General features: G+C 35.8%; 1 protein-coding gene across 1 annotated transcript in view; it reads right to left on the bottom strand.

Moving 5' to 3' along the window:
* The window catches only part of LOC116853007 (solute carrier family 35 member G1-like), a 119150-nt gene extending 109295 nt beyond the window's left edge, over window positions 1-9855 (bottom strand). The window contains exon 1 of the mRNA XM_032833855.1: window positions 9544-9855. Coding sequence (XP_032689746.1) covers window positions 9544-9855 — 312 coding nt within the window. The remainder of the gene's footprint in view (window positions 1-9543) is intronic.
* Window positions 9856-14475: the final 4620 nt, after the last annotated feature.

The following is a 14475-nucleotide window of genomic DNA, read 5'->3' as shown; positions in this document are numbered from 1 at the left end:
AGTTTTGCGACTAGTAAGGAAAACACGGTAATTTGTCATTGAAAATGGCTTTATTGTTTTTCAAAGTATTCTCCATGATGATCAATACACTTCTGCATTCGCTCAAACCATTTATTATAACATCCATGCCACTCCGAAAGTGGTACCTCCAAAACATGTGTTTTAAACGCATCAACCGCTTCTTCTGGCGTCGAAAATCGTTGACCACGCAGTTTATTCTTGATGTTCGGGAACAAAAAGAAGTCATTGGGTGCCAAATCAGGACTGTACGGTGGATGACACATTAATTCGATGTTTTCATTGGTCAAATAGGCGGTTGTTTGAGCCGATGTGTGAGAGCTCGCATTGTCATGGTGAAGAATGATTCGTCGACTTGAGTTGTTTTTCCTTATTTGGCCGAAGACTTTAGGCAAACAAATGGTTGTGTACCACTCAGAATTGACCGTTCTACGTTTCTCTAAAGGTACTATTGCCACATGACCAGTTTTTCCGAAAAAACAGGCGACCATTTGTTTCGAAGTGCTTCGAGCACGAACAACTTTTGTTGGGTTAGGTTCACTTTGAAAGACCCACACAGTCGACTGCTGTTTAGTTTCCGGCTCATATGCATAGATCCATGACTCGTCACCTGTGTAGAGGTTATATACGGCATTTGACGCACCTCGATCAAATTTCTTCAGCATTTTTTTGCACCAATTTACACAATCCTTTTTTTGAGCAATTGTCAAATTATGCGGGATCCAACGTAAACAAATTTTTTTTTACGGCCAAATGTTCATGCAATATCGTTTGTATACAATTCATACCAACACCCAGGGATGCCTGAATCTCACGGTATGTCACATGTCGATCTTGCATTATCAATTCACGCACAGCATCGATGTTTTCTGGCACAGCAGCTGATTTTGGACGACCTTCGCGAGGTTCGTCGGTGAGCGAATTACGACTACGATTGAATTCATTAAACCAGCGACAAATAGTGGCCTTGTGTGGTGCTTCATTGCCAAAAGTGGAAGCAAGTTGATCGATGCACTCTTGTCTCGATAATCCACGTCGAAAGTCGTAAAAAATCACCTCACGAAAGTGTTCTCGTGTTAATTCCATTTTTTCGCTGAGACACAATTTTCAAGTCACTGTAAACAATACAAGTAGCCTCCGTACGACAAAACGTTTCAAGTAAAAAAATCTTCCAAACTGTCAAACTTTTTGATGGTAAGGTTAAATTTTACCTAGCAACGCCAGTGTTGCCAAGTCGCAAAACTTACGGAGCAGCCCTCGTATTAGATAAACTTGCATTTGTATTATATATATACATATTATGTATTATATACATATATATATGTTACATATCAATGCATATTTCTTGATCCTTCGTAATTATATAATAAGAAATTTTAGTTATACAGGGTGGCCCAAGTAAAGAGTTACAAGCTAATAACTCTAAACATATTTATTCTATCAAAAAGTTGTTTACGAGAAAGTTTCATATATTCGAGGGGCCTTTTTAACTACGTAAACAAAAATCTACTTCTGGTCCTCCTTGAAGAGGGGCGAGGAGTAACTTCAAAGTTTTAAATGGGACTCCCTGTACAATGTTACATATTTGGATTCTGCGAGGAAAAGCAAGTAAACAGTAGTAGAATAAAGGGCCAATATGAGTTCAGGCACAGCTGTTATAACACCATAAGACTAATAAAAATTAGTGACACAACTCTCACTTACATTTGAGAGACATTTTATTAATATAGTAAAATTATTCAAACGCGTTTCGGTAATTCGCAGACACTCTTCAGTGATAACAAGAAAAATACAAATATATATATACAATAAAACAGTTGTCCGTCATGGGAGTCAAAATAATAAAATGTCATTGAAAAAACAAACTCACAGACGGGAAACAGAGGTCAACGCCAAAAAAACAAAAAGTGAACTTAGAAAATCTTTCGAGACCAAAAGAACATATAGTGGAAGTCGTCCTTGTTAGCCTAAATATAAGATCCGTTACTCAACGAAGCACTTAATAGAGTGCCGTGATGTAAAAGTCTAAAATTAAAAATTAAAGGAGTAACAGTGGTAAGGGTGAAAATTTGGGCAGAGAGCTAAAAAAGAATAATTACCTCAATGTCTCGAAAAAAACCGTTCATTAATAGACGCAGTATTAGGTCGATATTCAAGTGAACCCCTGAATGCAGAGAGCGATGCAAGAAGTTTATTTATATATCAATCGCAATGGCATAAAAACTAAATACGAGACCAATATACAGAAAATCTAATGTTAAATAGAACTAAGCAACGCGTTATAATAGTTGTCCAAATTTTCGGTGTCAATTTGCGAATTTAAGCCGTCTTTTGAAATTTAATAAAAATCATTTCGGCAATAATTCTTTTAAAATAGAGCCGTTCATTGTGTAAGATTTTAGCATCATCCCAACAAAACTCATGGTCACAATTGACACGGTGTTCCTGGACAACCGAAAGGTCAGAAGTTAGGTCCTTCGGTAAACGTTTATGCTCAGATATACGCGTCGAGAGCCTTCTGCTTGTTTGACCGACATAAGTAGAGCTACAGTTTTTGCATTCAAGCATGTAAACAACATTGCTATGGAGATAATGATGTAGCTCGTCTTTATGAACGCGAATGATGCCCGAAAGTTTATTAATAATGGAAAAACAAAGAGTACTATTTTTATTTTTAAAAATATTGCCAAGTTTGTCCAAAATCTTTCCCATATAAGGAATGGAAATAAAGAAACGTGGGGTTGATTTTGTAGAAGAACCATCGACAGCCTTAATCAAATTAATTTTGTTAAAAAGTCCAGATAGCCGTTTATTAATTGTTCTAAAAATAAGTTCAATGGGATAACTATTTCGTACTAGAGTGCGGATAACAAAATCAAAATTTTTTGAATGGTAAGAAGGATGGTTCAAGAAAATAATTTTAACCAACTCTATGATGGTACCAATTTTATGTTGTATGGGATGAAACGACCCAAAATTAAGGTATCGGCCTGAATAGGTTGGTTTATGATACCAATCAAAAATAATTCTGTTGTCAATAATGTTAATAGAGGTGTCTAAAAAATTAATCTTGTTATTCTCGCTTAGCTCAACTGTAAATTGTAAACGTGGGTGAAACGAGTTGAATATATGTAAAATGTTATATTAATAAGAGTCGAAGGGCCTGCAAGAATAATATCGTCAACATATTTAAAATAAAAAGACAAAGGAACTGGAATCATTTGAAGCGCTCTCTCTTTTAAATCCTGTAAAACAATATCTGCAATAATAGGAGAGAGAGGGGAACCCATTGGGCTGCCAAAAGTCTATTTGTAAATTTTCCCATTGAAACAAAAATATGTGGAATTAAGAACAAATTTAAGTGCTATAATAAATTCCTCTCACGGAATCTTCGTAGAGGTCTCGATGAAGCACCAACGTTTTTCGACGCCGGCTATTGCTAGTTCGAGCGGAATGTTTGTAAATAAAGAGACCACATAAGGAGAAAGCAGCTTGTAATGTTCTTTCACATATAGAAAGGAAAGAGATTTTACAGTTCAAAATCAAGTTGACTGTTTCTTATTTTACTATTTGCCGACAGGGTTTTGGAAAAAATAAGCTTATGTAAGAATAAAGCTAAATTGTATGGAATGTTAACGGAAGAAACGATAATCCTTAATGGGATATCAAGTTTGTGTATCTTGGGTAAACCATAAGCTCGCGGAAGGGTGCCATCACTAGATTGCAAAAATTTGTAAATGGCATTGTCAATGTAAGACTTATTCTTCCATTTAGTTAAGGTGTTACGCAATTCTGACATAATTTTTTTAGTCGGGTCCCGTCCGACAATCTGGTAGGTAGTTGGGTCCTCTAGTAGCGTCAATATTTTCCTAACATAAACATCTCTATCCAAGGTAACAGTGATATTCCCCTTATCAGCCCTTGTAAATAATAAGTCTGGGAAAGATCTGGTAAAAAAATGGCTTCATCAAAAATATGCAAAAGATGTTTAAATTCATGGCGTAAAGATGGTATGTATGTGCGGATGTCGCGTAAAATAGGAACTCGCGTAAAAGACTCCTCAATTTCTCTTTCCCGTCTTTATTGCACATTTTAAAGTTGTTTTCAAGCTGTTTTATAAATTCAACAAGTATGGATCTCTTGTTAATAGGCGGAAAACTGAAACCGTTGCCCAACTGCAAAAGGCCTTGAATGTTAGGTGGTATGTCGACCGATGACAAATTAATAAACCAATTGTCTTGTGGAGTTAATAAGTCAGGTGCCTTTAGTGTACGATACTTAAGTATATAGATATTTAAGTCAATAGTGACGTGCAAGTTCACAGCGTTATTTGTAACCGGCAAAGACTCCTTAGAAAAACATATTTTGTTGACATGTTGTGTTGACATATTTTGTTGACATGTTCGAATGTGATCTAAGTCTCCCATTTAACACTGTAGACAAAGAAATTGTGCAGTGGTAATCAATAGATTTAAAACTTTTGATAACCGTCTCCCGCTTTTTACCAAGAAGAGATCCAAACTTATCATCGAGTCTACGCTCCTCACTACAAAAAATATTCTATCCTTGCAAAGTGCAACCTACAAAAATTACGCCATAAGAGCAACGGAAGCGATACACGAAGACTCTTAGAAAGAATACCAATACGCATTTTCAAAAAATAAGTGTGCGCATAGCAATCTGTCATTTCGGCTTGCAACAATCGTTTCGCAAATATTTCATTCGTACGAGTTATACAGTCCATAAAACGTTTATTGTGTAAAAGTATTCCGCAGTCTCTAATCCGCTGCAGATGTTGGGGAATAATATTGTTTATAATGCACTTGCGAAGAAATACAGTTTGTAATTTGACTCTAACCAATGACATCTCTAAATAGTTAAGGGTCTTAAGTTGTTTAGAAAGTGGAATTCCGAAATATAGTGAAATAAAGTATAAAAATTTAAAGAAATGAATCTGTTGGTAACGCATATTTTCAGCCCGCGTTTATTCAAATAAAATAAGGAAGAAAGAACTCTTTATGAAACTAATCAGTAGTAGAATAAAGGGCCAATATGAGTTCAGGCACAGCTGTTATAGCGCCATAAGACTAATAAAAATTAGTGACAACTCTCATTTACATTTGAGGGATATTTTATTCCCACACAGCAGAGGTGTCCAAAATATATCATAGGGATATCCTAAAGATATATTTGGGATATGTGATATCTTCAAGATATCCTTATGATATTAGGTGGTAAACTTAGTTCCTGCGATTTTTTGTTTAAAAAAACCCATTTATTTCGACATCAAAAGCAAAAAATACATTAATCGAAGTATTTTCCCTCGCTAGCTATACATTTTTCCCATCTTTCGGGCAACGCGTAGATTCCGCGACGATAGAACAATTGGTCTTTTGATGCAATCCATTCGTCGATCCATTTTCGCACATCCTCGTAATTTCTGAAGTGTGTATCTACCAAGCTGTGCTGCATCGACCGGAACAAGTAATAGTCCGAAGGAGCTAAGTCTGGTGAATACGCTGGGTGCGGGAGAACTTCCCACTCGAGCTGCATCAGTGTTTCTTTGACGGCTTTGGCAACGTGTGGTCGAGCGTTGTCGTGCAAAAGCATGACTTTACGTCGATTGCTGGCTACTGCTGGCCTTTTTTCCAACAATGCTTCATTCAGACGGTTTAATTGTGATTGATATCGATCCCCCGTGATACTTTCGTTCGGTCTGAGTAGCTCATAATAAACGACGCCGTGCATATCCCACCAAATGCAAAGCATTGCTTTGTGGCCATGAATATTTCTCTTTGGTGTGGATGTCGATGGTTGGCCAGGGTCTACCCATGATTTTCTTCGTTTAGGATTATCGAAGTATATCCATTTTTCATCGCCAGTCACTATGCGCCACAAAAAACTCTTCTTTTTCTGCCTGGCGAGCAGAGAAATAGAGATGTTTAAGCGATTCGCAATGGCATTTGCGGTTAATTCGTGTGGTACCCATTTTTCCTCTTTTTGAATTTTTCCCATAGCATGTAGACGTTTGGAAACAGCCATCGGAGTAACATTTAATGCTGCAGACAATTCTTGGAGCGTTTGAGTAGAGTTTTCGTCCAATAATGCCTGCAAATCGGTGTCTTCAAACTTTTTCGGTTGGCCTGAGCGTTCTTTATCATTGACATCAAAATCACCACTCTTAAATCGCTGAAACCATACTTGGCATGTTCTTTCCGATGGAGCATAATTGCCATAAGCTTCGAAAAGCAATTTATGAGCTGCAGCTGCAGTTTTTTTCAAGTCAAAGTAATGAAGCAGCACATGTCGAAAAAACAACTTATCACGTTCCATATTTAATCAAAAGAAAAAATAGCACTGCTCGCTTAAATGAATCTCTTCGCACTGAATTTTATTGACAAATGTCTAACCTCTAAAATGCAGCCAGTTTCAGATGTCAAAATAAATTACACCTACAACTAACGTCATCTAACTGTGAGCCGCAGGAACTAAGTTTACCACCTAATATATTTAAGACATTCCTGTTGTGTGGGTTAATATAGTAAAATTATTCAAACGCGTTTCGATTTAATTCGCAGACCCTCTTCAGTGATAACAAGAAAAATACAAATATATATATACAATAAAACAGTTGTCCGTCATGGGAGTCAAAATAATAAGATGTCGTTGAAAAAACAAATTTGCAGACGGGAAACGGAGGTCAACGCACAAAAATCAGAGAAGCAGAGAGCTAAAAAAGAATAATTATCTCAATGTCTCGAAAAAAAACCGTTCATTAATAGACGCAGTGTTAGATCAATATTGAAGTGACCTCCGAATGCCGAGAGCGGTACAAGAAGTTTGTTTATATATCAATCGCAATGACATAACTCTTAGCTTCCACTAGGAGGCCCCTAGAAATATAAAAAATCATAAAAAAAGAACTTTTATAAAACATTTTTTATATATCTCTTATCTTTAACCCTCAAATTCCACACTGGTGCAAATTCGCACCAGTAAAAATCTCACTTTGCTGCCATCTGTCAGCAAGTTAATATATCCCTCTGCCCCCACTACGAAAAACTTGTTTTCCCTATTGTGTACGACGCAATCGTTTCCGGAGTTATTCTAGCCGAAACAGACAAAGTAGCGACTATGAAAATTCGAGTTGGTGCGAATTCGCACCTGTGTAGAAATAGCGAATTAGGAATCAATGCTAGTAACATTTTACATTTATTTCTTCAACAAAGTTTTTGCTTAGTTTCAATTAAAAATAAGTATTTTTATGTATGTACTAGTTTTTATTACAAATTAAATTTCATGAAAAAATATATAAATGTTATTACTTTTTATGCACCACACTTTTATCCCTATTGTTTTTTAAGAATACAATTGTAAGAAACGTTTTTCATTAAACGTTTTTCTATGTATATATCTCGTATTTATGCGTAGAATGTAACAATTAAATGATATTTTCCTACATATGTCTCGCATTTTTATTTATTTTCCTTCTAAAAAAAGTCCAACTTCAAACTGACGTAAAAAATATTTCCTTTTATTTAATTCAATTTCTAATAATTTTTTCTTCAAGTACATGGTGTTAACTTTAAACACTTATATAAGTAATTGAATTTTATTAAATTAAAAAAATATGGTTAAAAATTAAAAAAAGTCAGTTTCTAAAATCTCTCTTACGAAAACCTTAATTTTCACCATTAAAATAAATTTGTCGTTTACACAATTTGAGTTTTACCACTCGATTCCCTACAAAATTTCCTATAAAAAACATAACAACTTAATATTTCTTTATCCTTCATAATAATATCAAAGATTGAAAACATAAAAGCCAAATTTGCACCAGTATGGAAGTTACGGATACGTGGTCGGAGTGTGGAATTTGAGGGTTGAAGATGATAAATGTAAACAAAAAATAATTTTCATTGTTGTCGAGAAAGTTGTTTTTGAAGGGTTATTTCTCAACCTCTTGAAAACTCTCAACCTAAATGTTGGAATAAGTACATAAAATAAATATAATATTTTTTATAATTATTTTTGCTGCTTTAAAATATATTTAAAGTCCATTAAAATTAATAAAAATCATTTTCTCCTTTGTTAGTATCGGAAGTGCATCTCGCGGTGGATATTTATAATGATACTTAATAGCGGAATGTTAAGAAAGTAACTATTAGTATAAATATCTGAATATACAATAAAATATGAAAGTTTCTGTTCAAGAAAATCAACTTTAACACTCGAGATGGCGCGATTCATTATCCACTTGGGAAGTCGCAATGAAAATAAAAAAGGATTTAAAACCCTGCCTCTTTCATGCTGGAGTAAGCGGTATACAGCTAACAATGGCGCGAATGCTGATCCTACATGTCACGCTTTTCTGAGGATTAAATCTAACTAGTCGTAACATTGACCGTAGAAATCTAATGTTATAGTATTATATCAAATAACTCTCTTGAAACTGTACAGTTTTTATTGCAATCTTCTTTTTTTTGTATGCTTCATTTTGCTAAAAAAGTGGGATGATTTCAATGGATTATCCTATAATATATACAGTGTCCCAGATCACCTTCTCAATCTCTCGTAAAGTCGTAGAGCGGATTGAGATAAACACAAAAGTCCTACTGTTATACAATATTCGCAATAATAGTCGAGAAATTAATTGTGAAAGATTAAGAAAAAACGCACACTAAGTGGTCGGAGGAGGAGCGCTCGAGCCGCAGCGCGAATCTAGTAATATAGCGGATGTCGGCGCGCGGTGATTAGAAAAACAATGCACCACTACCTTTGCTTATATCGCTGCACTCCTACATCTCGCCTCGGAGCGATACGGCAAGACATAGAATCTCAACGATATAAGCATAGGAAATGGCACATTGATTTACCATTTGCCGCTCGCTAACATTCGCCTATGTTACTGAGTCACGAGCGCTCCTCCTTCAACCATTTTTCCTTAATCTTTCACAATTAATTTCTTGACTATTATTGCGAATATTGTAAAACGGTATAGGACTTTTGTGTTCATCTCAATCCGCTCTACGTCCTCACGAGAGATTGTGAAGGTAATTTGGGACACCATGTATATCTGAAAATGCTCACATTTTAAATAACTAAATCTGTGGAAATAGATTTTACATATCTCTAAAAATTTTTATCATTAGCTTGATAACAAAAATATAAAATCTACTGATAGAGTATGATAAAAGATTGATAGCAAAAAAAGGATTTATTCATATTTTTTCAAATAGGATTTATCCATCTTTACTTACATATATTTAAATGAAACTTATTACAGATTCTACTTAGTTTCTGCCATCAATCTGTTATCAAATTATGTCAGCAGGCTCTGTTGAGTTAGTCAGATGAATTAATTTAATGTGAACATAAATAATTATGAATCTGCTATAAGTATTTTAATTGAATTTGTTTCCAATCTTCCGGAGTAGTACTAATATTTTGCTTTTGCGGATTGCCTTCAGGATTAGCATTCGTCATAGTTGACAAAGCAATTCATTAAATTCGAAAGTATTTTACCTGAAAATGTATAAGTAGTTTTTGACCAGATGGACCCATGAGATTGCTAGACGATTTACACGCTATGATGGCCATTGTTAAAATTTGCACGACGGCACGAATGGCCAGTAGAATCATGGGATCTACGTTGCGGATCGCTTTAACCAGAGCAGAGCTGACGGTGAAGAAGGTTCCTGATAGAAATGCTAAGAACACGCCGTACCATTTAGTGCCATCATTATAGGTTTCTCCATTATTAGCAAACTGCTCGGTATAATGATAAGCTGGATGAATGCTGTTGTACGAAGCGGTAGACTCTATGCTGAACTTCATGGTAGCACAGAAGCACGGTTCACAGGAGTAAGAGCTAGTTAGAGCACCAGCGTTGAATGACACACGCGCAAGTAATACTAGTCGTTTAACACACATCTGTAGCCGTCTATCCTCAATTAGCATACTTAAGCGGCCAAAGGATTATAGGAGATTAATAACGCTAGGAAGATTCGGCCAAATGGAATGGTGACTGTGAAGAAAATATATCGTCGATAAATACATAGTCACACGAGATCTCATTCTAAGACAGATAAATTGCAACAAAACACATCTTACACTGATATAATAAAATACGAAGATACACAATGATTAAACTGAAAAAAAAAAGTATAGATCTTTATCGAATGGCGACAAATAGAATATAAGTCATCGATCACGAGTTAATATAATTATAATAAATTTATAAATAATTACAAGTTTATAAATAATTTATTAGTACATTTGTTTTATACAGTATTTATTATAAAATTTGATATAAACGTTCATTACGTTTTTTAACATATAGTTTTTTACTCTATTGCAAATTATACTAGTAATGTTGTATATTCTGCCATTTCAATAATTACAACAAAAGAAAAAAATATAAAATGTCTATAAAAATAATAATTATAAAATATGAAAATAAAAATGAAAAAGCGGTGAAAATGAGAAAGACTGAATCGATAAAAAAGGAATCGTGTATACTCGTTTCGACTTTTCTCCCTTCTCTCGACAAAATTTATAAAAAAATTATATACTAAATATATACATATTACGCATCCACACACTCGCGCACTCCTGACGCTAGATAGATAAACGCTCGTATGTATGTAAATTAAATCTAACTAAACACAGAATTCTTTTATCATTTTGTAAATAACAATGTAAAATTTTAAGTTATTAAATAAAAAGATTGATGAATAATCGCACAGGATATAATGCAAGATGTAATAGTAAATATGACCAAAAAAATACTGAAAATTTTTTATATCAATTATTAGTCATACAAAATCATAAAATTAAAATAATTTCAGATAAATTATATTGATTGATAGACATTTGCCATGCCCGATTCATATTAAAACATGTAATCTTTTAGAAAGAATGTCAATTTCTATTCTAAATCTATAAAATATTTTGCCACAGCTAGTACAAAAAAGTATTAGGTGTTCCGGTTAGTTTTTAGGGTTCATTGTAGATGACTATAGCTACAAATCTATTGGAAACATTTTGAAAATGGGTACGTCATCTCAAAGCTAGAATCTCTACAAACAAATTGACGCATGTCCTGTGCATTCCTAAACATAAACACGCTGTTTACGTCAGCGACTAAACATGGAACGTGATAAAGAATATTTTCGGCATTTGTTACGTTACTCTGATTCGAAGAAAACAGCTGCTGAAGCTCACCGATTCATTTCAGAAACTTATTCTGAGTCTGCTCCATCAGTTAAAACGTGCGAGTACTGGTATCGACGATTTAAAAGTGGTGATTTCGATTTGAAAGACAAAGAACGTTCAGATTAATTAAAAAAATTCGAAGATGCCGAATAGCAGGCATTATTAGATGAAAACTCAGCTCAAACACTTCAAGAATTAGCTACAACATTAAATGTTAAAGGTTGATAAATCAGTCGTTTCTAATCGTTTACACGCAATGGGAAAGATTAAAAAAAAAGGCAAATGGGTTCCACACAAATTGTCTGAATTGGCTATTCAGAATCATTTAACCATTTACACTTCATTGCTTTCTTGTCACAAAAAGAAGCATTTTTTTGTATTAAATTGTAAGTAGCGATGAAAAATGGATATACTATGATAATCCTAAGCGTAAAAGATCGTGGGTAAATCCAGGCCAACCGTCGACATCGACTCCAAAACGCAATATCCATGGAAGATAGATTTTGTTATGCATTTGGTGGGCTTCGAAGAGCATCGTGTATTATGAACTGCTGAAACAGAATCAAACAATCACTGCTGAGTTTTATCAACGACAATTAATCGATTTAAATCGTGCTTTGAACCAGAAACGTCCAATAACAGCTCAAAGAAAATGCAAAGTGATTTTGTTGCACGACAATGCTCGAACACACGTTGCAAAAGCAGTTAAAGATACGTTATCAGAATTTCAATGGGAAGTCTTATCACACGCCGCGTATTCACCAGACTGTGCTCCTTCAGATTATTACTTATTTCGAGCGATGTAGCACGGCCTTACTGACTAGCACTTCAAAACATATGATGCAATAAAGAAATGACTCGATGAATGGATTGCTTCGAAAGACGAACATTGATTTTACCGCGGAATCCACTTATTGCCAGAAAAGTGGAAAAAAGTTGTAGCTAACGGTGGAAAATATTTTAATTAAAATAATTTAATGTCTCTCTAAAATATACGTGTTTCTTTTTTACACAAAATCCCTCAAGACGGAACACGTAATACATAATTTATTGAAGTTAGTGTTTTAATATGATTGTATATTTTTAATCACCCTAAGTGTTTTTGAGAAAAAATTTCTAAATAAACCAAAATATATTTCAGAGTACATTGGCTTTTAATGCTAGTTTATGTATACAACATTGCTTAAACATGTTATTTTTTTTACTAATATTAAGAGCGTTAACATTATCGAACATTATTATTCTCTCAATATTTAATGAAATATTTGATCCAACATTGCTCTTGCCTAAAAATATATTCAATTTAACTGGATATTTCGAGAGTCTATGTTTATAGAATAGTATGTGTTAATATTTTAATTTTATTTGATTGAGATAACAATAACGAAATATAATTAAGAAAATAAAATGTTAATAATTTATTTAGAAAAAATAAAAATTAAATGACAAAATAATTTCAAATTTTATCGATAACATATTTTATCTGAAATTATTTTAATTTTCTATTTTTGAGCAACTATAATAATTGATATAAAAATTTTTTAGTACTTTTTAAGTGTGAAACGTGTATACTTTATTATTTTTTATTGTTTTTTTTTAGATAATGTTATGTGGCAACTATAATCACGACAGATGAGCGAAACTATCACGTTTACATTTACAACTCCCGTACGCAGTCAAATATACCCTAATCTAGGTCAGAAATTGGGAAGGTCTCTTTTTACACCGGTCGCATTGTACACCGGGTGGTCTGCTTTTAGATCTATAGACATAGTAAGAATAAACCGAATATTCACTTCTTTTTGAAGAATAGAGCACACATAGAAAAAGACAAACGATAACGATCGTATCTCCTTCTCTTTCCCTTATAGAAATATCATACTAAGAATCATTGATAATTACTTATTTTCAGTATTAAAAATACTGGATAATAAGTAATTATCAATGATTCTTAGTATGATATTTCTATAAGGGTTCTATGCGCTTGCGCAATAAGATAAGTCACGTCTATTAGTCATATATACAGATTTGAGGCTATCCCAACTTTCTCTCATTAGAAAGAAACGAGGATGCGGTCGTTATCTTCTCTTTCGTTCTACGTTGGCATTACGTCTCGCACCTAATGGCTCCTGCACACAGGACGCGGTAATGCTCACCGCGCGGCGGAAGTCCGCGCAATAGCCAATCAATATGTTGTTTTTCCGTAAGAGTTAGAAGGTTCTTACGGAAAGCAGCATATTGATTGGCTGTCGCGCGAACTTCCGCCGCGCGGCAAGCATTACCGCATCATGTGTGCAGGAGCCATAACACTCGATCTATTATTATTATGTCTATTTAGATCAGATAATCAAATCTCTTTATCTAGGACTTTTTTTTTTTTTTTTTTTAAGGCAGAGGAAATGCATTACGCACACCCCCGGGAAATCGGGACTTTCCCAGGGGTAGTGTGGAACTCTCCCCCTCCGGTCCTAGTACGGACCCCTGGGGAACACCGCGGTAAACCACCCTTCCGCACTGGAGTTCCGCTTTGTTCCGGAACTCCAGTCTTCTATCCCGGAAGTAGTCCCTAATAATTGAGACCAGGTGGGGGGGGACCCTGAAATGGGCCAAACCCGCCTCCACCCGGTCCCAAGGGAGGGAGTTGAAAGCGTTGGCGATGTCCAAGGACACCGCCAACACAACTCCCCCCCTCCTCACTACGGCCTCCGAGAGGGACCGGACGCGTAATATCGCGTCCACGCTCGACCGTCCCTCCCGGAAGCCGTATTGCTCTGAGCTGAGCGTCGGACTACTCCGGGACAGGTGCCGGACGAGGCGGGCGTGTATTATTCTTTCGAATAGTTTGCCCGCCTCGTCCAGTAGGCATATTGGCCTAAATGCGGAAGGGCTGTCCTCCGACTTGCCCCCCTTTTTGAAGAGGACCAAATTGGCCCTCTTCCAGGGGCTGGGGAACACCCCGGTCCTCAGACAGGAGGTGAAGAGCCGCATTGTGCGACTCTTCACCTCCTCCTCCGTCATCGCCAAGGCCCACGCTGTGCCTGGGATGCCGTCGGGGCCCGGCGCCCTTTTCTTGGCGTTGAGCCTCTTAACGGCTTTATCGATCTCCACCTCGGTGACCCCGACCGACTCATCCTCTCCGTCCGTGGGGGGGCCCTCGTAGGGGGGAATACATGCTTCCCCCCATGGAAAGAGGGCCCTCACCACTTCGTCTAGGAAGTCGGGGTCCAGGGACGCCGTTGG

Source organism: Odontomachus brunneus, unplaced genomic scaffold, assembly GCF_010583005.1.
Source record: "Odontomachus brunneus isolate Ranch 3 - 2012 unplaced genomic scaffold, Obru_v1 Obru_scaffold_266, whole genome shotgun sequence".
In the NCBI taxonomy this organism is placed as follows: domain Eukaryota; kingdom Metazoa; phylum Arthropoda; class Insecta; order Hymenoptera; family Formicidae; genus Odontomachus; species Odontomachus brunneus.
The sequence above is the reverse complement of the archived record's forward strand: the minus strand, read 5'-3'. Positions and strand labels throughout refer to the sequence as shown.